Source organism: Rousettus aegyptiacus, unplaced genomic scaffold, assembly GCF_014176215.1.
Source record: "Rousettus aegyptiacus isolate mRouAeg1 unplaced genomic scaffold, mRouAeg1.p scaffold_m13_p_11, whole genome shotgun sequence".
NCBI classification, from domain to species: Eukaryota; Metazoa; Chordata; class Mammalia; order Chiroptera; family Pteropodidae; genus Rousettus; species Rousettus aegyptiacus.
Genome location: NW_023416286.1, coordinates 56,606,203 through 56,631,844, shown reverse-complemented (window position 1 = coordinate 56,631,844; position 25,642 = coordinate 56,606,203). Strand labels below are relative to the sequence as shown.

At 40.1% G+C, this 25,642-nt stretch overlaps 1 protein-coding gene and 1 pseudogene across 2 annotated transcripts in view; one reads left to right on the top strand and one right to left on the bottom strand.

Moving 5' to 3' along the window:
- GGACT (gamma-glutamylamine cyclotransferase) overlaps positions 1-18,273 on the bottom strand; it is a 44,226-nt gene extending 25,953 nt beyond the window's left edge. The window contains exons 1-2 of one of the 2 annotated variants that reach the window (XM_036228826.1): positions 18,183-18,273; positions 14,458-14,628 (exon numbers count right to left, since the gene is read on the bottom strand). In XM_036228826.1, coding sequence (XP_036084719.1) covers positions 14,458-14,467 — 10 coding nt within the window. In that variant the 5' untranslated portion in view covers positions 14,468-14,628; positions 18,183-18,273. Of the gene's footprint in view, positions 1-14,457; positions 14,629-17,698; positions 17,841-18,182 lie in introns of those variants that run through there. The other variant, XM_016123149.2, reaches the window with a different exon arrangement.
- On the top strand, positions 13,846-13,964 carry LOC118609875 (annotated as a pseudogene).
- Positions 18,274-25,642: the final 7,369 nt, after the last annotated feature.

Genomic DNA, 25,642 nt, shown 5'->3' with positions numbered 1-25,642 from the left:
CAAGGTGCTCAGTGCTGGCTGATGCCATGAGAACAGACCTGAGCTACGTTCTCACTGTCTGGAAGAAAACTGAGGCTTGTGCTCAGAGAACTCAGCGGTGGAAAATGATGGGGAAATAGCTGTATGTAAGATATCTTGATTGTTATAGGATGAACTGTGTCCCTCCCCCAAAATTCAGATGTTGAAGCCCTACCCCCAACATCTGAATGTGACTGCATTTGGAGACAGGGTCTTCACAAAGGTCATTAAGTTAAAATGAGGTCTTTAGGGTGGGCCTAATCCAATCTGACTGGTGTCCTTTTAAGAAGAGGAAATTTGGACACAGAGAGACACCATGGATGCATGAGCACAGAGGAAAGATTACATGAGGACCAGAGAGAAGGCAGTCGTCTGCAAGCCAAGGAAAAAGGCCTCAGAAAAAAACGAAGCTGCCGACACCTTGGTCTGGACTTCCAGGCTCCAGAACTGAGAGAAAATAAGCTTCTCCTGCGTAAGCTCCCCAGTCTGTGATACCTTGTTATAGTAACCCTAGAAAACTAACATGATTCAACTAGCACTATGATCCAATGTGGATGAACCTGGAAACTAACCCAATGAAAGAAGCCAGACACAAAAGGTCGCATGTTGTTGATTCCACTGACGTGACTCGGCCAGAACAGGTGAATCCATGGAAACGTGCCATGGTGGTTGCCAGGCGAGAGGAGTTTGGACTGGGGAGTGACTGCCTGCATACTGTGTGCAGGGTTTTCCCTTGGGACAATTAAAACCTTTTGAAAATAGATGGAAGTGGTGACTGCACAACATTATGAAAGTGCTACACTGAATTCTTCACTTAAAATTGGCTAATTTTATGTTATATGAATTTTACCTCAATAAAAAACTCTAAAAATTTCAGAGATGAATTCTACTTGTGTGATTTGGACCCAGAACTGACCCTGAAGGAGGGTAACGGTCATCTTGGAGAGAAGAGGGAGGAGGGTACAAGGGGTAGCATTCCAGGTGGGAGCTGGGGCACCCAGGTGGAAAGGTGCAGGGAACTGGGGTAAATGAAGAAGTCCCTGGGGACCTGTGCGCTAGGGGGAGCCTGGAGCACAGCCTGCAGCGGGGAAGACGCATATGGAGAGGAGCTGGGGCCAGCAGGTGCAGCACTGCTGTCTGCTGGGGCCTCAGAGTAGACTAGATCCTGCAGCTGGGGCTACTTAAACTCAGCTGAGCTCTTGAGGCTAAAAGTCTGAACATTTCTATTCCTTAATGCCCCCCCCCACCCCAACCACCACCTGGGAGATTAACTTAGGGGACAGGAACCTGTATAATAGAACACAACATTTTTAAAAGCTAAGTGATTCTGGTGATTAAACTTTTGGGAAACCATTGATTTCCCAATGAGTAAAGAGTCTTTCAGCACCCCTCCGCCAGCTTTACCGAGGTATAATTGACAAATATAAATTACATATATCTAAGGTATACAATGTGATGATGTGATATATGTACATACTGTTAAGTAATTACCACAATCAAATGAACACATCCATCACCTCGGTTACCTTTTTTGTGTGTGAACACTTAAGATACACTCTGTTAGCAAATTTTAAGACTTCAATATTTTTAACTATAGTCAGCATGTGTATGTTAGATCCCCAAAACTTCTTTTATAACTGAAAGTTACAAAAGTTGGCTTTGACTAGCATCCTCCATTTCCCCTACCTCTTGGCAATCACCATTCTACCTCTGCTTTTATGAGTTCAACTTTTTTAGATTCCACACATAAGTGATATTACACAGTACATTAAGTCCTCACTTAACACCATCGCTAGGTTCTTGGAAACTGAGACTTTACATATAATGAAACCAATCTTACCACAAGCTAAATGATATAAACAAGAGTTAAATCAAGTTCCTATGGCATATTTCTGGTAATAAAAACATCACCAAATTTATAAATGAAGACCCAAAATACTTCGAATACTAAACACTGAAACAAATGTGAGTTATCTGTACATTTAAGAAAAATTAATAAAACAAGTAAGAGAATTCTTTTCCAACCCACTTATTCCACTTCGGGGTAGAGGATGGCCAGCGCCTCTCCCGGCAGCTCAGGTGCAAGGCAGGAACTAGCACCGGACAGGACGCCCTTCTATCACAGGCCACACTCACCCTGACGGAGATGTGGGAGGAAACCAGCGTCGCCGGAGAAAACCCACGCAGGCGTGGGGAGAACGTGGGGCCCCACACAGACAGTGGCCCTGGCTGGGAGCTGATTTTTTTTCTCATTAACTTATAGCAAAATGACATTGTAGAAAAGGACATGATTCAAGGACCTGCTGTGCTTGTCTTTCTGTGTCTGGCTCATTTCACTTAGCAAACGCCCTGCAGGTTCATCCATGTTGTTTCAATGGCAGGATCTCCTTTATTTTTATGGCTGAATAGTATTACATATATATATTTCATTATATTATATATATTTCCATTATATATATTTCCATTATATTATATATATATTTCCATTGTATTATATATATTATTCCATCCTGATATATATACTATACAATGGCCATCACTTGTGAAATTCTCTATATAGAAAAAGTATTACACATAAGTATATAATGTGTATATTATATATGTGGACACACATTTTCTTTATCCACTCATCTGTTCACAGACAGGTATTTCCATATTTTGGCTAATGTGAATAGTCTTTCAGTTCAGTTTTATACTAATGTACTGAAAAATTATTAACTTGTGAATTAAAGAGGATTTATTATGCTCTGTGTACCATAAAAATTGGGAAAGTACACTAAGTCATTTTCACAAGATTTTCTAGAAAAGATTTTTCCTTAACCTTCATTTATATGGAAAGTTCATTAACCAGAAAAGTGACTTTTCCAAGTATTAGGGACTTAACATGTATACAAACCTGTATCTTTTAAAAAAATGCTGTGAGTGTCTAAGTTATATGAAAAGAAAAACAAAACACATAAAAGTAAAGATAATACAAAAAAAAAAATCTTAGGATAACTAAAAAGTGGCCCTTTCCAAGTTTGATACATATTAGCCTTTTAAATTTCTCCATTATTTTATGTGACTATGAGCCTGCACTCTAAACAATATTGCTGAATGCAAATTTTCTAAGAGCATTATGCTCTCTTATGATTCAAAGTGAGCCTAAATATAACTATTAAGCAACAAGAATAACCATTTTAAAGATGTAAAATAAATTATATTTTTTACTTTCAACACCTGGTGTCACCAGCATAACACAGTACAGGCTACGGATGCTCCATGCTGTGTGCGCCCCACCTTGGTGGCAGCCGGCCCTCATGGGGAGATGTGCCTAGAGGCCCAGATCACACCTTAAGTGATGGCCTCCTCTCCCCCAATCGAGTGACCCTGTGCCTAGTGCAAGTGTATGGCTACTCCCAAAATTCAGTTATTCTTGTTTAGATTCAGGCATGTCATCAGCCAGCCAATTTAAAAAATCCAAACTCTCTGTGAAAACATCATTCTTTAAAGTAATTTGTGTTCAGGTTAGACTTCAAAAAAGGGGAGATTTCAGGAAGAAAGAATATCCTTTAGACATTATGACTAAAGATCACAGTGTTGACTTGCAAGAGGGATTAATAAGAATTGTAAAGGCTTGTCCAGGTCGGCCTGCCTAACAACCTGAACAACTTTCATTTGTGCATTTAGCTCCTGACAGTCTAGCCAGAGTACTTCTAAAACTGAAAAATTTACAGCCCCAATATTTCACAACTGGAAAAGGTGTTTTAAAATGAGGTAACTACCTAGTAGCTCTTACTTGTTTTCCAGCAGCAAAGGGACCCTGCAAAAACCTCTCTGCAGAAGCTGGTATAAGGCCCACGAAGCAAATTGCTTAACAATATACAATGAGGAAGCAGCAGTGGTGTTTTTTGAACAGTAAGCATCTCAACAGAGTATTCTGAAGATGAGGTCCACTGTGGCTGGGTGGACACATGTAACCTGGGAAGCTTTCAAACCACCTAGTGCCCTTCGCCTTTCCTCCTCCTGCCCTGACCACTTCCAGGCAGATTTTCATATTGATGAGGCCTCTCGCTTCTTTCCTCCTTATCTTGAATGACATCTCTCAAATGGTTTCACTGCCTCTCAACCCACCCCCAGAAGATGCATGTAGGACCATTCCCCTCCCCGTTCCTGGGGCTCTGGTGGACAACCTCTCAGATGGCCTGATGATCCTGCCCCCGTCATTCAGGTCCTTGTGTGATTCTTGCCCCTTGTGCAAAGGCTGGGCTTAGTGACTTGCTTCGAACCAACAGAATATGGAGGAAGTGATGTTACCTCCCACACTGGGTTATAAAAAGACTGTGGCTTCCATCTCGGGGCTCTGCAGCACTCTCCCTCAGATTCCTTGCTCTCAGGAAAGTCAGCTGCCATGTTGTGGACCTCTTTAAGGAGACACCCATGTGGATAGGAACTGAGGTTTCAGCAGCTAGCCAGGAAGAATTCAGGCCTGTCGGCTGTCCCGTGAGTAAGCTCAGGGCCTCCCCAAGTCAACCTGGAGACGACCCAAGTCCTGGCCAACCCTCGCTGCAGTCTCATGAAGGGCCTTGAGCCAGATCTACTTAGCTAAGCAGCTCTCAGATTCTCACCTGTCGAAACTAAGGGATGTTTGTTTGTAGCCACCAATGTTGGGGTAATTTGTTATGCAATGGTGGATAACAAAATCAAAAGGGTCAAGTCTAAGTTTCTTCATGCTGCTCACAAAGACCAATCACCGCCCAGCCCCACCACCTCTAAGGCATGCTGGACACTGTTCTGTGGAGGGAGTAATCTACTGTCCTCTTTGCTCACAAGGTTGCCAGTGCCTTTAAGCCCCCATCCTCTTTACGACCCAACATGCTCCCTGGCAAAATCCTCCTTATCCTTCAAGGTTTCCAGGTCACTTCAAACATCATCTCCCCTGTGTAATCCTCCTTGTGGGTAGAACTAATCCTGCCACTGTTTTCGAAATGTGAAAGCCATTTGCTCTTGCCTCACAGCTGTTGAGGCCTGTCTCCTCCCACTGACTGAGATGGCCCAGGCACCAATGTGTGGAGTTCGACTTTTAGCCGTAGGGCCTGGGCTGTGGTTGCTGTCCAGCAGGTCCGCTCAGAGGGTAGGCTGTCTGTGAGCTGCCAACTTGACGCCCCTTCCTCTCACATGTTCGTGTCTGCTTCCTGCCAGGACATCATCACAACCCTAACATCGGAGTGTCAATATAGACTTTTACTACTTTCTCTCAGACCCCTTTCAAGTTTTTTCACTTGTCCTAATAATGTTCTTTATACCAAAAAGACCCAGTGCACTGGGATGTCATGTCCTTTAGTCTCTTCAATTTGGAATAATTCCTCAGTCTTTCTTTGACTTTAAAGATTTCAGGCCATTTATTTTGCTGAATGTCCCTCAACTTGATTTTTTTCTGACATTGCCTTATCATTAGATACAGGCATCTTTAGCAGGACTCTTTCAGAAATGATGCTGTGTTCTCACTGTCTCCTATCAAATGGCACATGTCAATTGGTCCTGTTACTGATTTTACCCTGATCACCTGATGAAGGTGGTGAACATCCAGGCTGCTTGCTCCAGGGTGAAGTTATCTTCCCCACTTTATAGCTAGTTTTTCCTAAGGCAGTACTTTGAAGCTATGTAAATAACTTATTCACATTCAGACCTTGCCACTTATTCATTTATTTGTATCTGGATGGAATTATGGTTTCTATTTTATTCGGTGAGTTATAATCCAATGCCATCATTTATTTGGATGCTCAAATTGTCCTCAATTTGGATGATGGACTACTTCCATTGAGCTTCTCTGTCCCTTTGACCTGACTGCATCATTCTTGGGGTACACTTCCTCGCTTTCTGGCACAAGATATTCCAGGCTCATCTTGGACCTTCCCTATCCTAGGGCTGGAACCAGCCATTTCTCCAGGGAGCCTTGGTTTCCATTTAGTAGAAAATAATATTTAGACGCCAATCTGGTATGAGGTGTGCTTATTACTCTTGGGTGTTATCTCCCCACAGGCTCTCTCAGTAGAATATATACAACAGGTCCTTGATTGATGTCATTTCGTTATAATGCTGGTGAGATGCCAAAAGAACTTGGCTCTTGTTTATATTAATTAACCTATGGCCACACTGGTTTCATTATGTCATTTCACTTAAAGTCACAGAAACTGTGATGATATTAAGCAAGGACTTACTGCAGATGTATATCCATATACACATGTACATAAATACACACACACATTTATATTTACAGAAAACCATGAATTCACACCAATACACCTAACTCAATCCACACAAGGTTAATCCTAGTTTTCTACATTTCTGTATTTGTAACTCCCTTCTCAAAACAGTGGGAAACCTGACATATTTAGTACAGTTAATTACTTGATCAATCCTTCCATACGGAACTAATTTCCAATCTCAGCCACCACCATCTCCCCTACATCTAAGCCCTCTCCCTGCTTAGGCTCTGACACCCCACATCAGGAATGACCCTCCAGGAGAATGGCCTACTTACCCCAATCAGGCCAGGACTCCTCACACCAGACTCTTTATGAGAGGAGAGTTACAAAGGCACACCGCACATATGTATGTGTAAGAGAGTGGGAAGAATGTGTTATCATTTGTGCAAATGAGCACACCAGGTTCTTCTGTGTCACTGCTAGCATAAGGCTTCCTTCATCAAGGTCTCCTCATTAGAGAAGATGGCAGAACGCTAGCCATAATATCTGCATGCAAAGGAGTAGGATCGATGAAAGGCAGGGTGAGAAACACCAGCCCTACACTTCCAGGTGAAGCAGGTTCCTTCCCTTGCAAAACTTCCCAGAAATTCCACACATTTCTGCTTCCTCTCTTTTACCAATAACTTGAGACACATGGTCACTCTGAATAAAACTGGGAATCAGTAACTACAGATAAAGGAAAGAATGGATATTTGGTGGCAACTACAATTTCTGCGACTCTCACTTTTTATATTTACTGGCCAACATCCTGTTTCTGGGGTTACTGAAGGCCTGAAACGAATCTCTGGAAGCATTCTTGACCTTTACCCATCTCTACATTTATGAAGTCCCAAGGCAAATATTCCTAGGTGCACGGGTTCTCTTAGAGAAGCTTAAATGGCTGCTCAAATGATATATCGCTACTTTTTTGTTAATCTAAAAATCCCACATGGGAGAAAATGTTGCAATGGGCCGCTCCAGGAGCTTGCTGGGAGCAGACCAAAGCTCTAGTACAAAATGCTATAGCATTCAGAGGGGTGAAGCAAAGAGTAGTGAAAATGGTCAAAGCTCTCTGCCAAACTAAAGGAAGGGGAGCAGGAAAAAGCAGAAATAACAACAGTGGAAGACAACCTCAGACATGGGGTTGCAGGGGGCGGGTCGGCTGGTTGGCACCTGAGAACCACTCTTTCGGAAGTCCTAGAGAGACTTATTTTGCAAAATCACCCAGGATGCAAGCCTTGATATCTTTCAGATGAATTCATCTGAATTGATGCTATTTCTCTGCAAGGAAAACCCAAAGGGCTATTATTTAATGGAAAGATGTTATAGAAGTTTCCCTATTTATAAATCATTACAGCAGTGTAATTTTCTGATATTGTTCCAATATCCTCCAGATCACAGATATATAGTGTTGTTCCGGAAGGAGAAGGCATGGTGTAGAAGAACACATACTTTTGAACTAGATGTATTTTACTTCATAGTCAGGTAAAACTGCCACCTTTTAGTTGTGTGACCTTGTTCAAGGTGTTTCAACTCTCCAAACCTCAATTACCAACTGTAAATTTAGGGTGATAATGCCCACATCAATGGTTGATGAAGATTATATAAATATATAAAAGTGTGGCATGCAGTGACTTTAATAAGTATTAGTCCCCCTTCTGAGAGAAGAGTAAATCACAGAATTATTATAAGAACTAAACAATAGACTGTATCACAGATATATAAGTACCTAGCATATAATTTGTGTTCAATAAATGTTAGTTCCTTTTTTGCTTAATCATGCATACAAAAAGCCATATCCTAGTCATCCAGCATGGCTGAATGGTGTATAATGAAGTTAGACCTTTTATGCACAGAAAAAATTGTATAAACCCTCCTTGCACTAGTAAATACTGCATACTGAACATGATATAGTACACCTATGTTCATTGCAGCATTATTCACAATAACTAAGAAGTGGAAGCATCCTAAGTGTCCATCAACAGAGGAATGGACAAAAAAATGTACTATCTATATACAATACTCAGCCTTAAAAAGGAAATTGTCACATATTATGACATGAGCAAGCCTTGGGGACATAACACTGTATGATTCCACTGATAAGAGGTAACAAGAATAATCAAATTCATAGAGACAGAAGGGAGAATGGTGGTTGCCAAGAGATGGGGGGGAAGAGAAATGGGAGTTGTTGAGTAGTGGGTAAAGAGTTTCAGTTTTGCAAGATGAAATAGTTTTGGAGATCCATTATACAACAATTGTGAATATACTTAATACTACAGAAAATGGTTAAGATGGTAAATTTTATGGTGTGGGTTGTTTTTTTTTTTTTAACCATAATTAAAAATAAGAAAATTATTTTTTTTAATGATGTAACTTGTACGCTGTCCTAATAATGCAGGGTCATCATACTGATCAACTATGGACCGTGCTACAGATAGAGCTGTGCAGTGTGCTGCCCAGAGCTGAATCCATATCAAACTTCAGGAATCACTCTAGAGCTTGCTTTCTAGAATAAAAATCTGGGGTTTTTTAGGATTCAGCTGCTAAAGGGAAAAGTGGAACTTGACATCTTCTGCTATATAATATTTGTTATTACCACTGGAGAATTCGATGTTTAAGCTGGAAGAAAGTTTACAAATTATTCTTTAAAGTTGAAGAAAGAGAAATCTGGACTTTAACCAAATGAAATGATTTGCCTAAGGTCATACAGATAGTAATTATGAGAAAAGTTGGAGAAACAAAACTATCTCCTGGCTCCCTCTACAATTCTTCTGTACAATTTGTACAATGGACTTAGCTCTTTAGAATTCCTCGCCTCTGAACTGCACTGTTTAATACGCTGCCACCAGGGGGCAGCAGGTGTATTAGTCTGATATTCTAAAGCCCCAGATTTAAGGCCCCAGTACATTTCTTGTATCCCTACCTCCAACCTCCCAAAATATATATACACATTTATAAGACTTTTTAAAAACGTTCACAAGCATAAAGTTTAAATAACAACCATAATAACTTTCTAAACAAAACAAACACTTGGATCCAATGGAGGTAACATCCTTTCTAATCCTTCGCTATTTTTGATTTATTCCAATCCTAATTGATGTCAGGGTCAATTAATATTGGTTTTAAACCAAAAATGACCTAACCACATAAACCCATCCTATTTCTTTACATTTTTAACCAAATTTTCCCAGTATCAGGCCTGTGAGGCTTCAGAGCACAACTTCAAGCCCATCTGGCAATTCATCCTCAATCTTCCTTTGTCAGCTCAGTTTTTCTTTCTAATGCCCCTATGTTACAAAGTCTGTCAATAGGTCTAACCACCCAGAAACTTTTCAGAAATAAAAGGAGATCTAATCACAAAGTAAAACTTATATGGACACCATTCTTCCAATTAGATCACAGTAATTTCCACTGTTTTTAAGCTTAAAGCATAGCAGCTAATGGGTGAAATCTGAATTTAAAGACAGGTTCTCCCTTAGCAATGACCTTGCGGACGACAACACTAGCAGTGACATTTTGGTTGTTAATCCAGGATTCAACACACTACCATCAAGCAACAGTGACCATGACCATGATTCCTAAATCTTCCAAAAAGAGGTGCATGATCTTTATGTCACAAATAGAAATTTCAAATAGTTTTCTTCTTTGAGCTCAGTGTGCTTTAATATGGAAAAAAGTATTCGAATGCAAGCTTTTACTACTGCCTCAGACACATAGGAGCAGTCCCTTTAAAATGACAAGTGTTGATGGCAAAAGCAGTTATGGCACCATTGGTAACTAATGGTAAAACAGGAATGAGACATGCACAAGATGCATATAATAAATGAATTACTGCAAAATGCATCATGTATTCTGATACTATTCTGTAATTTTCTCCAAATATGATGTGTCAACTGATTTAAGAGTCTCCTATCTATATAATATTCGTTTTAATTTTTTTCCAATAGAGTATTTGTCATATTTAAATACAGAATATCACCAGAAAAACAAATATTTATTTTTATAACAGGTATATGAATTCAGTAATTTATTCAAGAATTATTAAAAACAAATTTTATAGTTCTCAAAAAACCGAAATCAGATCATTAAAGTTAAAAACGACCTACCTATTAGGGTGGCTCAAATGAAAATAACTTGACACTATCAAGTACTGACAAAAATATGGAGCAACTGGAACTCTCATACATTGCTGATAGAGATACAAATGATGGGGTACAGCCAGTCTGGAAAACGGTTTGGCAGTTTTTTAAAAGTTAGAGAGACACTTAACCATATGACCTAGCCAGCCCACTCCTAGACATCTGCCCTAGAAAGATGAATACTTTTGATCAAATAAAATCTATATACAAATGTTTATAGCAGCTCTATTCTTAAGCACCAAAAACTATAAAGAATACAAACATCCTTCAACAGTGACTAGATATACAAATTGTGGTATATCATTCAGCAAGGAAACACACATAGATGAATCTCAAAGACACTAAGCGAAAAGAAGCCAGTCTTGAAAGTTCCACACTATATAATTTATGTGACAGTCTGGAAAAGGCAAAACTTATAAAAATGGTGACCAGGTGAAAAGCTGTCAGAGATTAGGGGTAGGGTGAAGGTTTGACTACAAGGGGACAGAACAAGGGAGAGGTGGTTTTGTTTTGTTTTCCGGGTTTTTTTGGTGGTAGAACTGATCTGCATCAGGATTGTGATGATAGTTACATGAATCAATCAATTTTAAAAATCATACAATTACACAACAAAAAAATCAATTTTACTTTATATAAGTTCAAATAATTAAAAAAATGAGAGCATAAACTACTCTAAAATGAGGTAAAAATAAAAGGTAAAGGTAAGAATAAAAGAACTGTGAATTAAGCTAATGCCTGGCATACATCACTTATTATTAAAAGACATTTAAGAGAGATGTAAACCAAATAAAATGGGCTTTGTTTTGATCCAGATATGAATAAACAAGACTTTTTTTCAACAATTGGGGAAATGTGAATACAGTATTAGATGATAGTAAGGATATTTTGTTCATTGTTAGGTAGAACTGTAGTTATGTAAAAACTAAAAAAAATTCATACTAAAATATTTAGGAGTGGAATGGTATGATTTCTGGTATTTGCTTCAAAATTCTCTAGAAGCACCAAATAAAAATTCAAAAACAGAGGACTGTCGAATGGGAGCAGCATGGCAAAGCCAGGATGGTGCATGGATTGTTGATGCTGTGTTGGTACATGAGGGTTCACTGTGCTCTACTTTTCAGTATGGCTCTAAACGTTTATAATAAAATGCTGAGAAAAAAACCAATGACTTGGTTTTCATAAATACTCCCAAGCATGCCATCTAACAGTTCTTTATTCATTTATATGATATGCTAATTTCCCCTAATGGTTTTCATTAGGCTTTTATAATTTGCATCTAACTTTACAGAAAACCAGATCATGGGCGAAAGACTAATTCAAAGTAAGCAGTTGTGATTCTTCTCAAAAATAATGGCTTAAAGAATGCTTTTCAAATCTCATTAATGCTCATAAATTAGTAAAACCATCATGAGATGTAGAAATATTAATAATTTCCATTAACTTATCTGCTGCATACTCCTAAGTACAGATGACAGCAGGAAGAGGTTAATTAATGCTCAAAAAGTTTAAAAGCAGTTGTACTTTGAACAAATGAACAAAAGTATAGTATAATATAGAAATAGCTAATTTAGTCTTCCTCACTCAAATTTTTTCCGGCACGACTCAAATGTCAGAGTTCTATAAAAACACTCCCGACAAACTGGAAATGAGCTCTGACTGGCTGCCTATTGTGTGGAAGGTGCTACTAAGGAATCGAAATGAGGAAGGCCCAGTTCTCATGTGATCAGCATTAACAGACGAGAAAATACTAAACGTTTTAGCATGAATTTCGTTTAAAATAGTCCAACAGTGTTTAAGGTTAGAGTGCAAAAACAATTACACAGGTAAAAATAATGGAACAAACTAAAAGTTTGTACAATGACTGCAGTAGCAAAAAACCCATCAGAGTGCAGAGGTGGGTGTGACCTGTGGGGAGGATGAAGGCATAAGAGTGACTCAAAGGTTTGTGACAGCCCATCAGTCAAGCTCTGAGGAATGGGTGACACTTCACATGTGGAGCCAATGTCACTCAGAAGCCTCTCATACCAGTGCTGATGGAGGGGTCCCAAGAGCCTAGCATAGTCTAGAGCAGAGTCACTCCCTCATCATGGAGGAGCAGTGGAAGGAGGCTGAGAATCATTAGCACCTGGCAGCAATGCATCTGCATGCCCCCAAACATCCGAAGAGCTGCCCTGATCCTGCAGCAGCTATTTCATTACTAGGCAAAGTTAATATATAGACCACCGCCCTGCCCCTGCTGAAAGACGTCCATATCCCAATCCCCAGAACCTGTGAACACATTACCTTGCCTGACATAAGAGGTTTTTCAGATGTGATTAAGGGCCCTGAGATGCAGTAATTATTCTGGATTATCCAAATAGGCCCAGTCTAACTGAGTCCTTAAAAGCAAAGCAGCTTTCCTCTTGGGGCAGAGAGGGATCTGTGACCACGGTGGAAGGGTCAAAGGGATGCAGTGTCTTTCAGGTGGAGGGATGAGGCCAAGGAGCCAAGAAATGCGGGCAGAAAACACCAGAAAACAGACTCTCCTCTAGGGCCTCCAGGTGGGGCACAGCCCCTCTGATGCCTTGATTTCAGCCAGTGAGATCTGGCAACACTAGGAAACATACAAAATCAGACATGCTTCTCTCAGTCAGTAGCCTTTGCCTGTGCCTTTGGCTGTTGCCCCTTACCCCCCTCACTTCATCAAGGGCGGGCTGATTCATTGTATTAAAAGATGTGATCTTCCATACCTCACATCTCCAGATCCTACCTAATCAGGCCCAGGTGAGGTCGTGACCCTTACTCCATACATTCACGTAGCACTTACACCTTTCCACCTAAGTCCTTGCTTGACTGCAATGATTCTCTTGTTTAAAGTTTACATTTACTGAGCATGTACTAAATGCCAAGTACCGTGTAAAGCATTTTTCATGGGTTTTCTCAATCTTCCCAACAACCTTATTAGGTAGACATGATTGTTATGCCTGTTTTTTAAATTAAAAAGTTCAAAATCCACTGGCTAGTAAATGGCAGAGCCAGGATTTGAAGCCAGGCAGTCTGATCCAGAAGCTGGTCCCATTAACCCTGGCAATATGTCTCCTAAATGAGAAATAGAAGTTCCAAGGCCTTGTGCATTTATGAATACAATACCTCCACTGTTTAGCACAGAGACAATTAAGTTCTGAATAGGAACAAATGGGGAAAATATAGTTTTCCCTACCTACTATTCCTTCTCTTTCAAGAAAACTTATGAGAAGTAGATCACATACAAAAATAATGATATAACAATCCCGCCAACCCTCATTTCCAACTTCAGCACTTATCAACATAGGGCTTGTCTTAATGCCAATATTTAATCAATTTAATATTATATTACTTGGTAGAATTTCTGCCTTCAATATTATTCTGTTTCAGAATCACATGTTCTTAGTTATTATTAGTTTATTTGTCTACGTTAACACAAACTTAAAAAAAATAATTTTGTCTAAGGCCATGCCACCCTGAACAAGCCTGATCCTATCTCACCTTGAAAGCTAAGAAGGGTCGGGCCTGGTTAGTACTTGGCTGGGAGACCACCTAGGAAGACCAGGTGCTGTAGGCATAAAAAAAAAATTTAAAAAATGGGGATTTTAAGCTGGCAAAGTCCTTGTAATCTGTGAGGTCAACCAAGGGTTGCCTCACCTAAAAAAGTAAAAATAAAAATAAAAATAATAATCCTGAAGTGGCAGGTCTTTCTAAACAAAACACAAAGCAAGGAAATTGTGAAAGAGCAATATTTTTCCCTATATAAAATTAAAATTTTCTGCAGAGCATTAGTGTAAACAAAGTAAAAAAAAAATGGGGAAATAGTTGTAACATACTATATGATAAAAGATTAGCATCCTCAGTGTACAAAGAAGTCTTACAAATCAATAAGAAGAAGCCCACAAACCAATGGCATGTTAAATGGGTACAGGGATGAAGTTTCACCTACTGTTCTTAAGTGACAAAAAGACAAGACTTCCGCCTGACAATACTTGTCAGCATACTTTCTCTGGTGCTCTAGAATTCAGAACTAACAAACATTCTAGAACAGAGGAAAAAACAATTCTTACCTGTAAGCATGTTTCTTCAAAACCGTGTAGCCCTGGAATCCAGCGCCGTAGTAAGTCTGAGAATCTGAAAAGCCTCTGACTTCAGAATCCTTCTGAACAGGACGCCAGGACAAGTACTGCCACCTCACAGCACGACCAGAAGCCCATGGACTAGGTATCCCGTTCTCACTCCTGCCGGGGGGTGAGATGAAGAGGAAGGTGAGTAAAGAAAGTTGAGTGTTTAAGTGACAAGGGACTTAAAAACAAAATCACCCAGCCCCTGTTGGAAGGCATCTCAGGCCTTACATTTGGGCCCCAAGACGGAAGGTTTTTTATTCAATAGGAAAATGTGGTCCACCAGCCCGCGAGGCCACAGGGTGCCTTGAAGTGAGGAAAGTTCCCACTGACCTAGCAGAGGGGTTCAAAGTTCTTAACCTCCTTGGGAAATAGCAGTTGTATCCTCTCCTTAAGTAAGGAAAATAAGATGAGAAAGGAAAAACTATTCTGAGCCATCAGGCAAAGATTACTTTAGAAAAAATGAGCTTCCTGGATGAGGGCTCCCCAGTCTTTTTGAAGTCATAAATTTATATTTAAAAAAGGGGGGGTCAAATATATGGTGACAGAAGTTTTGTTTTGGGGTATTGAACACACAATACAACATACAGATGATGTATTATAGAACTGTACACTTGAAACCTATATAATTTTATTAACCAATGTCGCTCCAATAAGTTTTAAAAAATTCATAGCACACCTGACACACATTTGCCAAAAATGGTGAACCTGAACCTAATTAAGCCTTAAGATCTAACTTCCCGCTTACAGAAAATATAAGTGGAGGAGAAAGCTAAACCATACTGTACAAAAAGCTGAATAAATTCAGAATGTGAGGGATCTACAGACAACCACATGGCACCAGTACATCACTGGCATTAAACAAACCCATGCGGACTGCTTTAGACAACAGTTTCAGAAACTATGGCCCTCCGGTAAGCCCAGCCCACCAGTGGAGTTTAAAACAAAAAACTTTGAAAACAAAATGTTATTGGAACACACTCATGCTAATTCACTTACACAGCGTCTGTCTATGGTCACCTTTGCAGTAAAGGCAGTTGAGTAGTTGCAACAGAGGCCACAAGGGCCACAAAGCCTGAGTTAAGGTTGGGCCCTTTTCAGAAAAAGTTTGCCGAATCCCTATCGTAGATGAAAAGACGTTTGGCCCAGGTTTGGATTCCGAGTCATACAAACCAAAAGTAAGCATATTTCTGAGGCAATCAAGGAAATATGACTGTAGACTGGGTTTAAGAAAACATTAAGTAGTTACTGTTAATTTGATTAGGTGACAACGATATTATGGTCACACAAGAAAATGCTTTTTGTAGTGCCTACTGTACTAAGGGTGAAATATTATGTCATCTGGAATTTAAACTACATCAACAACAAAAAGATATGGCCCAAAAAAGAAACTGTTTTAACCAACTATTAAATCTACTTGGATATATGAAAGTTCATTATACTGTTTCCTCCATTTTTATGTTTGCTTTAATTAAAAAAAAAAAAATCAGAACTTTGATCAAATAGTTTCGTGCAGACAACCTTTGTCTCCAGAAATGCCTCCCAGCCTACCCCTCCTTACATCAATTCCAGCCTCAGAATATTATTTGCTTTCATCTCTGAACACAACTACGTTTTAAACTTATCTTTGTTCTTGGTGTCTGCCACAAGGAATGCCCCACTCCACTCTTCTACCTATAAAAATTCTACTTTCTGCTCAAAGTCCATTGAAAATGTAACCTTCCCCAAGTCTTTCGGTGAGAATTGACCATTGTACTCCAAAAGCCTCTTTAGCATTCATTCTACCCTTCTTAACGTTTAGCTATTTACCATGTCTGTTACCTTAGAATGCCATACAAACCCAAGAGTAGTGTAGTAACCAGGTCTTTTCTGTAAACCCAGTGGGATATAATAACGCACCTTACAGAGTAAGCTCTGCCTATACACCTCTCAAGTCCAACCTAAATCAGGCTTTCTTGCCCTGAGGTGTTTCACGGAAAGAGGCCTTCAACTGAGTTCCTGTTAAGCAAGATGCTGGTCATGTTTAACCTATGCTCTTAATAAAATCTCTAATAGCTAAAGATTACCCCTAATTGAAGAGTGTTCTAGAGAAGACTAAGCTTGCTTGATTTTGTCCTCTTATTGTCATCTTTCCTTGGGACCTACCCCTCTGCAAACACTGCTGCCTGCATTTCTACGCCAGCCTGCAGGGGTGCCTTATGCCCCCATAAAGGCCCTGGCTAACTGTGGGTACAAAGCCTTTCAATGACTCCACTTCGAACAGCTGACACGGGTTGGAACTTTCAAGAGCTCTTACTAGATAAAAAAAATGAGCAGATAATCTTAAAACTTAAACAATACCAGTTTCTAGTTCTGTTCTAGTCTACTTCCCGCTGCCTATGATTTAAGGCCAGCATGAATAGTCACCCTCTCTAGGACCAGTGTTAGTAGTTAGAATCCTCATTAGCAAGGTCAAAAATTCACCAATTAGAAAATTTAACTCTGCAAACTCAGCTTTTGAAATACAAATGCTGTCCACCAGGCAGTCGGCTTAGGAGCTTCCAGTTTCTTCAGGGAGTCAATTCAGGAAAACAAGGCATTTGGGGAAAATGAGGGCAAACTGCAGGAGCTCTTCATATTAGCATTTCAATAAATTGAATGAGCCCAGGGAGAACAGTCTTCAATTATACGTAGAAGTACATAAGGACGTGTGTGTGTTTAAGACCTACACTTTACATGGGTCAATCCAACTTAGAGACACCTTTTAGTTTTTCATACATGATTTCTCCCTGGGACACTTAGCATAAGGAACAATCAGCTTTAAAAAAACAAATGGCTACAAGTCTCAGGAATTTTCTTTATCAATTCAATATTAACAAAGTAAGTTTTGGATCAAGGTGTGTTAAAAAAAAACAAAACCATGCACCAATCTAGGGTTTCCAGTGCGATTGTGGTGTTAACCTTTGGTCAACAAAGTGAAACAGTAATAACTGTATTTCGTAATCAAGGCAGTAAAACGGCTCCAAAATCTCAGATGTGTCACTAACGGCTCCAAAGAAAACTAAGCTCATAAACAGGTAAATGCAGAAGGTGCCTTTAGATTTCTCTTGTAGCTTCTGGTCTCCTCACAAACAGGAATCTCTGAAAATTCAAAACAATTCTGAAAAGTGTTAAGACTCATTCAACTGAGAAATCCTTTTAAAATTACCTTCTGGAGAGTCCTCTTTCCCTTATTAGGAACAAGCAGCGGCTACACCTGAAGGCCGCTGCCCTCGCCTGCCCTCGCCCTTTCACGTAGCGACGACCACCTCACGCAGCGGAGATGCTGAGGACGCGTTTAACGGCGCGGCGCCCCGCCCCGCTGCTTCCGCCGCCCCGGCGCCCCGCCCCGGCCCCGGCGCCCCGCCCCGGCCCCGGCGCCCCGCCCCGGCCCCGGCGCCCCGCCCCGGCCCCGGCCCCGGCCCCAGCCCGGGCTCCGTCCCTCCGCCCTCCCGCCTCCGCGCGCCAGCCCCGCGCCCCCAGCTCCCCGGGCCAGCGGGCCGCGGACTCAGCCCCGACGCGACGCGACGCGACGCTCCGCGCGGGCAGAGACGGCCCGACTGCCCGGGGCTCCGGGGTGCGCGCGCGAAACAGACGGGGCCGGGGGCCCGGCCAGCTCCCAGTGCTCGGTGGACCCGCGCCCAGCGCCTCACCTGCCGCGCTGCACGGAGCCGTCGGGGGAGCGGGCCGGGCGGCCGAGCGGAAACCGCCGGACGGACACGGACGCGGCCGCCCCCGGCGGCGCCCCCTGGGGGCGGGACGCGATACGAGCCCGCAGCGGCCACGCAGCTGTGCGCCCCGTGCCCGGGCCGCGCGCACACCTGGGGCGCCCCGCCGCAGGCACGTGCCCTTTAACACGTCTCACCTGGGTGCTCATGGCCTACCTTGACGCACCACATCAGCTGTGCGCGTGCACACACACACACACACGCTTAGAAATAAGCCCATAGGGCACGTAACACATCAGTAAGGCCTCCACAGTCAGCGCTGATAACTATAATGAATACAGCTAATCATATAGTGTTGATACTGCCGCATGGTACCAATTCTCCCTTTTAAAATAAAACTGTGGTTGTAGGAGACAGTGGAAGAAATGATTTACTGACTCTCCCCTGGCTCCCACGACTAAAACTGAGCCCAGAAATTAGAGGAAAAACCAAAACTGAAGGAGAATTTTTATAAAGAGACTTTTTAATTCTGGGCTTAAGGAATGCTTCTTTGGGGACGGACCCAGGGGACAGAAATGGCACAGAAATAGAGGGCCACTTCTGTCTCCTCTCCCTCAAAGACAAATGCTTCTTTGGGGACGGACCCAGGGGACAGAAATGGCACAGAAATAGAGGGCCACTTCTGTCTCCTCTCCCTCAAAGACAATAATCTCCCTTAATCATTTTCTGCTCCTTCCACTTTCTCATGTAGGTGAACTGGTTGAAATCTTGTTACTATCTGGTTTTTATTTAGACATTTCCAATAATGCTGCTGTTCTTATAAACAGATGTACCATTCCAAAAGAAACCTAAAAGATCAGCTTCATAAGCCATAATTTTCATAGAATTCTTGTCTTGGGAAATTCATTATTAAATCAAAATACATAAATCTTGTCTAGTATACATTTTAAGAGAGCAGCAGCAATAATATTACTTTTTTCCTAAGGGAAGAATGGTTCTGTTTTTATTTTGTTTTGTTTTGTTTTGTTTTGTTTTGTTTTCCGAGGGAGGGAGATCATGTCAACTAAGGAAAGTGAGGCACATGCATAAATAAATAATTTTTCTGGTAAAGGAAAATTAAAGATGGTTTCAAGTTGAGTCTTAAGTAGCATTTACTGCCACATAAGGCTGAGAGAGTCTGATTCAATAGATTAAGCTATGTGGGATGAAGTCTTCAGTTTTTTAACTGCCAAAATAACAACAACTACAACAACTCATAGACAAATAGTTTAAAGTAGTAATTTTCAAACATGATCCCAGACCAGTAGTATCAGCAGCACCTGAGAATTTAGAAGTGCAAACTCTCAGGCCACACTCCAGACCCAAATCAGCAACTGGTGGGAGAGCCCAGTGACGTACATTTTAACAAGTGCTTCTGATGCATTTTCAAGTTTGAGAACCATGGTTTATTGAAGATTTGCTCCAGTTATTCTCAAACTGTACTGTGTATGTGAATCAACTGAAGATCTTGTTAAAAATGCAGATTCTAGTTTGAGTAGTCTGGAATAGGATGTAAATTCCACAGGATTTACTTGCATATAGGCACACACAAGGGCATGGCTGCCTAGCCAGCAAAGGCAGGGGTGGGGACTACCCTTAGAGAGGCAAAGGCACAAGTTCAAGGAAACGGTCAGTTTAGAAGTTTTGGCTTTTCAGTGTAGAATTGGGGGCGGGGGGAGGTTACAGAGGAGCCCTTTGTAAGCCGACTGCTCTCATGAGTTTAGGAACTCCAAGAAGTCTGTCAAGTTGCATTGCAATGGTACAGGTGAGTCACTCCCTGATAAGGGTTTCACCTGCCATCAGCTCTTTTCTCTGTTGCTCTGCCATCTTTAATCTCCCACATCCTCCAGGCTCAAGGTCCTGCAGCAGAGAAATAGCCAAGCTAAGATTCAAAACTCAGCAAGCATTTCCTTTATCAACCCAAGAATTTAACCTAGCAAACCGTCTTTAATGAGAATTATCCAATTTGATTATTTTTGTTGTTTAAATCTGAGCAGGTAATTGCCAAGCTCTGTTTTCCGGACTTTAGTGTAATAAAGTAGATGTCTAATGACTAAATATACTACTACTTAGTGTTATGCAAGAGGCTGGTCTCATCTCCTTGTTACCTCTGCCCCATGCCTTCAGCACGGGAAGCACCACACAATAGATAGGAAAATACCTTCTGCATCCATTGAAACAAAAGTTGCAAGTAAAATGAATAGTAGCACAAGGAGATAATACAAGGAGTTTGAGGTCTAACTAAATAACGCTATAAAATCTGCTGAAATATTTTCAAATGATTCTAGTAAATTATCTTTAAAAATTATCTTTGGCCCTAAATAGTGCAATCTAAATCCAACCCACCACTTGTTTCATATGGCCCATGAGCTAAAAATGAGTTTTGCATTTTTAAATGTTTGAAAAGTCAAAATAAAAAATAATGCTTCATGACACACTCAAATTATATAAGATTCAAATTTGTGTCCCAAATAAATTTTTACTGAAAACACAGTGTCACTCATTCACTTACAAATTATCTGTAATTGTCACTGAGACAGTGAGCCCCACAAAGCCTAAAATATATACCATCTGCCCTTTTACAGAAAAAGTTTGTTTACCCTGCCCTGTATTCTTTTGATCCAGCCTCTCTTACAATCCCTACCTCCCGTTCCATAATAGTTGAATTACATAATTGTCTACCTATGGACTATTTTTCATGAGGGCAGACCTGTATTCTTTGTATGAGTTTCCAACACTTTCCACCAAGGTACAAAGAATAGGTATTCAATAGTATTTGCTTAATTGAAGTTTACTTTTTGATCACTGTCCCGATGTAAATCAACATGAACTTAACAAAAAGCCTTTACAGTTAAACACAGGACCCATTAACTAGGCTAATTTAGAAAATTTGTGTGCAAAAAGTAGAAAAACATTCTGCAAATGATTGGATTCTTTACTTCCATTTCTAAATCTAGTTCTAAAAAGCTATTGTTCAAATTGAGAGCAGCAGGGTTATTTTTTCTTTCTTTTCATTCTTTCAAGTTATTTTACTTAGTGTAACAGGTCTCAATGCTAAACCATTTCCACAGCAAAGAAATTAATGAGCAGATAAAACCAAAGTCATTAAGCTAAGTTCATTGACATTAAATTTAATGCTGGTATTTCTGGAATTAATGTTTCAAAAGTGATGTGCACTGCTGTCAAGTATTTAAAAATAAGACTGACCTTTTCTCCACAAAAGATATGCAATATCTTTTCTAAAAAGTCTATGGAATTTTCTGAGCAACTGCAGTTGAAATGGCCTGTGCTATTCTTGGCCATTTCCTGTAACTTTAGGAATCACGAGCAAAGACTGGAGCAAAGCACTATATAAGATTATTTCATTACTTTTGGTGAATAAGTCCTTGATCATGAATAGGGAATAATCGTAAAAACTCCCAGAAAAAGTAGTCTGATCAGCCAAATATGCCATCCATCATGAAGGAAGATAATTACTTTGCAAAGAGACCACAAACAATCTCTAATCCTGTAACATGGCTGTCATTGTTCTGAAATCCAGGATCAAGTTATTTGGTCCTGCTCTTTAAATAGTAACTTTTAAAAGGAAATATTGCTTACCTGGTGCCTAGAAATGTGAACGTTACAACACAAAATGTGGCTTGATTCCTGTTAGCTGTCAATGTAGGAAATGAATGCATACTAAGTGTTCTTATGTGCCCGGCACAGTACTCTTTCCTTATTTTATCCTTTGAATAGTAGTATGAAGCACATATTATCATTTCCATTCTACATCAATTAAACGGCTCCAAGGGGTTCAATAACCCACTTGAAGGCACACTGCTAAAAAAAACAAGAGTGCCAAGATTTGAAACCTTATCCAGCTGAACCAAAAACCTGTGCTTTTTAACATGAGGGCTAAACACCCAGATAGTATATGCTGAAATGTATGTCATCTGGACTAATAATTTCATTTACATTTGAACCTTTGTTAAAAGTGCTAGTCCCAAGGAGATAAGAACATACAGTGGGGTGAAGACAGTCTCTTCGATAAATGGTGCTGGGAAAAATGCACAGATACATGCAAAAAACAAAAAAAGCTGGACCATCTTACACCATATACAAGAATAGACTCAAAATGGATGAAAGACTTAAATGTAAGACCCGAAACCATAAAACTTTTAGAAGAAAACATAGGCAGTAAACTCTCTGATATTGCTAACAGTGATTTCTTTTCAGATAGATCTCCTCGGGCAAGGGAAACAAAAGAAAAAAATAAACAAATGGGACTACATCAAACTAAAAAGTTTTTGCACAGCAAAGGAAACCATCAACAAAATGAAAAGACAACTGACTGTTTGGGAGAAGATATTTGCTAATGATACATCTGATAAGGTGTTATTATCCAAAATTTATGAAGAACTTATACAACTCAACAACAAAAAAACAAACAATCCAAAAAAAATGGGCAGAAGACCTGAACAGATACTTCTCCAAAGAGGAAATACAGATGGCTAACAGACATATGAAAAGATGCTCAAGGTCACTAATCTTCAGAGAAATGCAAATTAAAACCACAATGAGATTTTACCTCACACTTGTCAGAATGGCTATCATCTATAAATCAAAAAGCAAGCTTTGGCGAGGATGTGGAGAAAAGGGAACCCTCATACATTATTGGTGGTATTGCAAATTGGTATAGCTGCTATGGAAAACAGTCTGGAGGCTTCTCAAAGAATTAAAAATGGATATACCTTTTGACCCAGTAATTGCACTTCTGGGTATTTATCCAAAGAAAACCAAAACGATAATTTGTAAAGATCTATGCACCCCAATATTCATGGCAGCACAATTTACAATAGCCAAGATGTGGAAACAACCTAAATGGCCACCAACAGACAATTGGATAAAGAAATTATGGTTCATATACACAATGGACTATTATTCAGCCATTGAAAAAATGAAATCCTACCATTTTGCAACAACATGGATGGACCTAGAGGTTATTACACTGAGTAAAATACGTCAGAGGAAGATAAATACCATATGATTTCACTTACGTGTGAATCTAAAGAAAAGAACAAACTAATCAAAAACAGACTCACAAATAGTGTGGACAATTTGGTGACGGACAGAGAGGAGGGGGTTTAGGGGGCTGGGAGAATGGGGTGAAGGGTTAAAGAAGTACAAATTAGTAGTTGATAGTTGGTCACAGGAATGGGGTGCATGGCAGAGGGCATGCAGTTAGCATTAATATGATGGCTAAGTGGAGGGCCAGGGGAGTAAGGGAGCAATTGGGGGGATTGTTTTATGAACAATATAGATGTCTAACCAATGTTCTGTATACTTGAAACTAATTTAAGTAAATTTATATAAAAAAAAAGGAAAAAAGTGCTAGTCCCAGTGAAAACCCTAATATATGTTCTATCCATGAAGAACTTCTGTATACATGATCACATTTGATCCTTACTCCCACTTTGTGAAGGCCAGGCAAAGAATTTTCTCCACTTTACGAATGAGGTAGAGATAGATGACTTGACCAAGGTCATGTGATTAGCATGTGGCCTGTCTAAGCCCAGAGACCTCTAGTACAAAACTGTCATTGGACAGTCAGATTTATTGGCTTGTTGCAACGCGGGACACTGAACATCAGAGAAATCCTGAGATGCCTCACCAAACAAAGATAAAGTTCAGGGATTGGGGGGGGGGGCGGTGTGGGGGAGGTTGAGTAGAATTTAAAGGAAATTGTGTTTAAAAGGGTTGAGGCAAAAGAGAGCTGTGTGCAAAGGGTCAACATCAGGTCTGAACTGCAGAATGGACCCAGAGTGGCCAGGTATATCCAGAAACCCTTTAAATGAAGCTCTGTACATCGGCTGGAAACCAAGGCTGCTTGATTATGTCTAAGTGACTTGAAGCCTCCAGGTAGAGCAGGATGTTTCATTCTTATTGATGATTTCAAACAGTAATGTTTCTGATAGTCAATCCTAGGTTTCTCAGTAAGAAAGCAGCCATCACCCCCAGAAGGGGATTATTTGACACATTGCGACTTCAGTGTGTCCATGGGTGAAAGGTGGTTTCCTGTTCACTTTGCAGCTGTCCTGATCTGTGCTAGCTCAGCCTCATGAATGACAAAGCAGAATTTTACTTTTTCAGTCTGAGTTACTTTTTACCTTATTCAGTCATATTAGGATTATAAACTTTCAAAACATTTTATTTCTACAAGTGTTGGAATTTCGAACATTCTTATTTTTCACAAGTTTTTATGAGGATTTATATAAGCATTCAAAGCAGCTCACTTTTATAACTTTTAACAGTGTACTTCTGTATAAGGTTTGGTTAAAAAAAAAAAGGTTAAGCATCTAAGGATGCTTAACGACCGCTGGTTTAGTCCAAACCTCTCATTGTAACAAAAGCAACCACCAGCACCACTACCATTATTTTTATTAGAAGCAATTGAGGTATAATTAAATGACTCATTCCAGGTTCCTGGTAACTAATGGCAGGATTGGAAGTGTTCGTATTTAATTGAATTGTTGAAGCTTGAAAAACTGACTTCTGCCTGTGAAGTTGGCCCTAGGAGAGATCTCACACTCATGGACTCTGTTCTTTCTACCTTATCACATTGTTTGCTGATGTCTGCAGATTCTTAGACGAGCACTGTAAAAGCTGCCATCCATATACTGTATTAGGAAGTTCTAGAAATGAGCAGTTTTGATATTCCTCAAGACAAATTTCAAATCTATTCAGTAAGATTAATGCTATCAAAATGGAACTGCTGAAACGAAACTGTTTTTAAATAATGTTTAAAGGTCTAATTTAAACACTTATCACAAGTAGGAAGCAGAAAGCTGTATTGGTCCTTGAAAAATGCCATCTATTTAAAAATAAAATAATTAGAAATGCAGGACGCTCAAGTTTGTTTCGATAAACAGTGTAATAGTTTTAAAGTACTTATTGAACTAATCAGACTTAAAACATAAGTGATAAAATTTAAATCTGAAGTTGTTTCTGAGTCACTTATAGAATAAAAACCTCAAGAAAAGTGAGAGTTAGTCTTCCTTCAATAATTTACTAAATATTTTTACATGCCAAGCACTGGTCTAGGGCTTTATATACCTTTTCTTATTTAAACCTCCCAATACGTCTCTGAAAAAAAGCAGTATTTTATAGAAAAGGAAGCTGAGGTGCTGAAAGACTAAGTTCCTTGCTGTAATAGCTTCCTAGAGCTGCCACAATTGACCACAAACAGTGGCTATGAACAACAGAAACATTCTGCAGGCCATTTCCTCTGAAGGTACCAGGAGACAGTCCTTCCTTGCCTTTTCGGCTTCTGGTGGCTCCTGGTGTTCCCTGGGCTTGAGGCAGCATCTCTCCAATCTTTGCCTCTATCCTCAATGGCTGTCTTTTCCATCTCTGTGTCCTCTTCA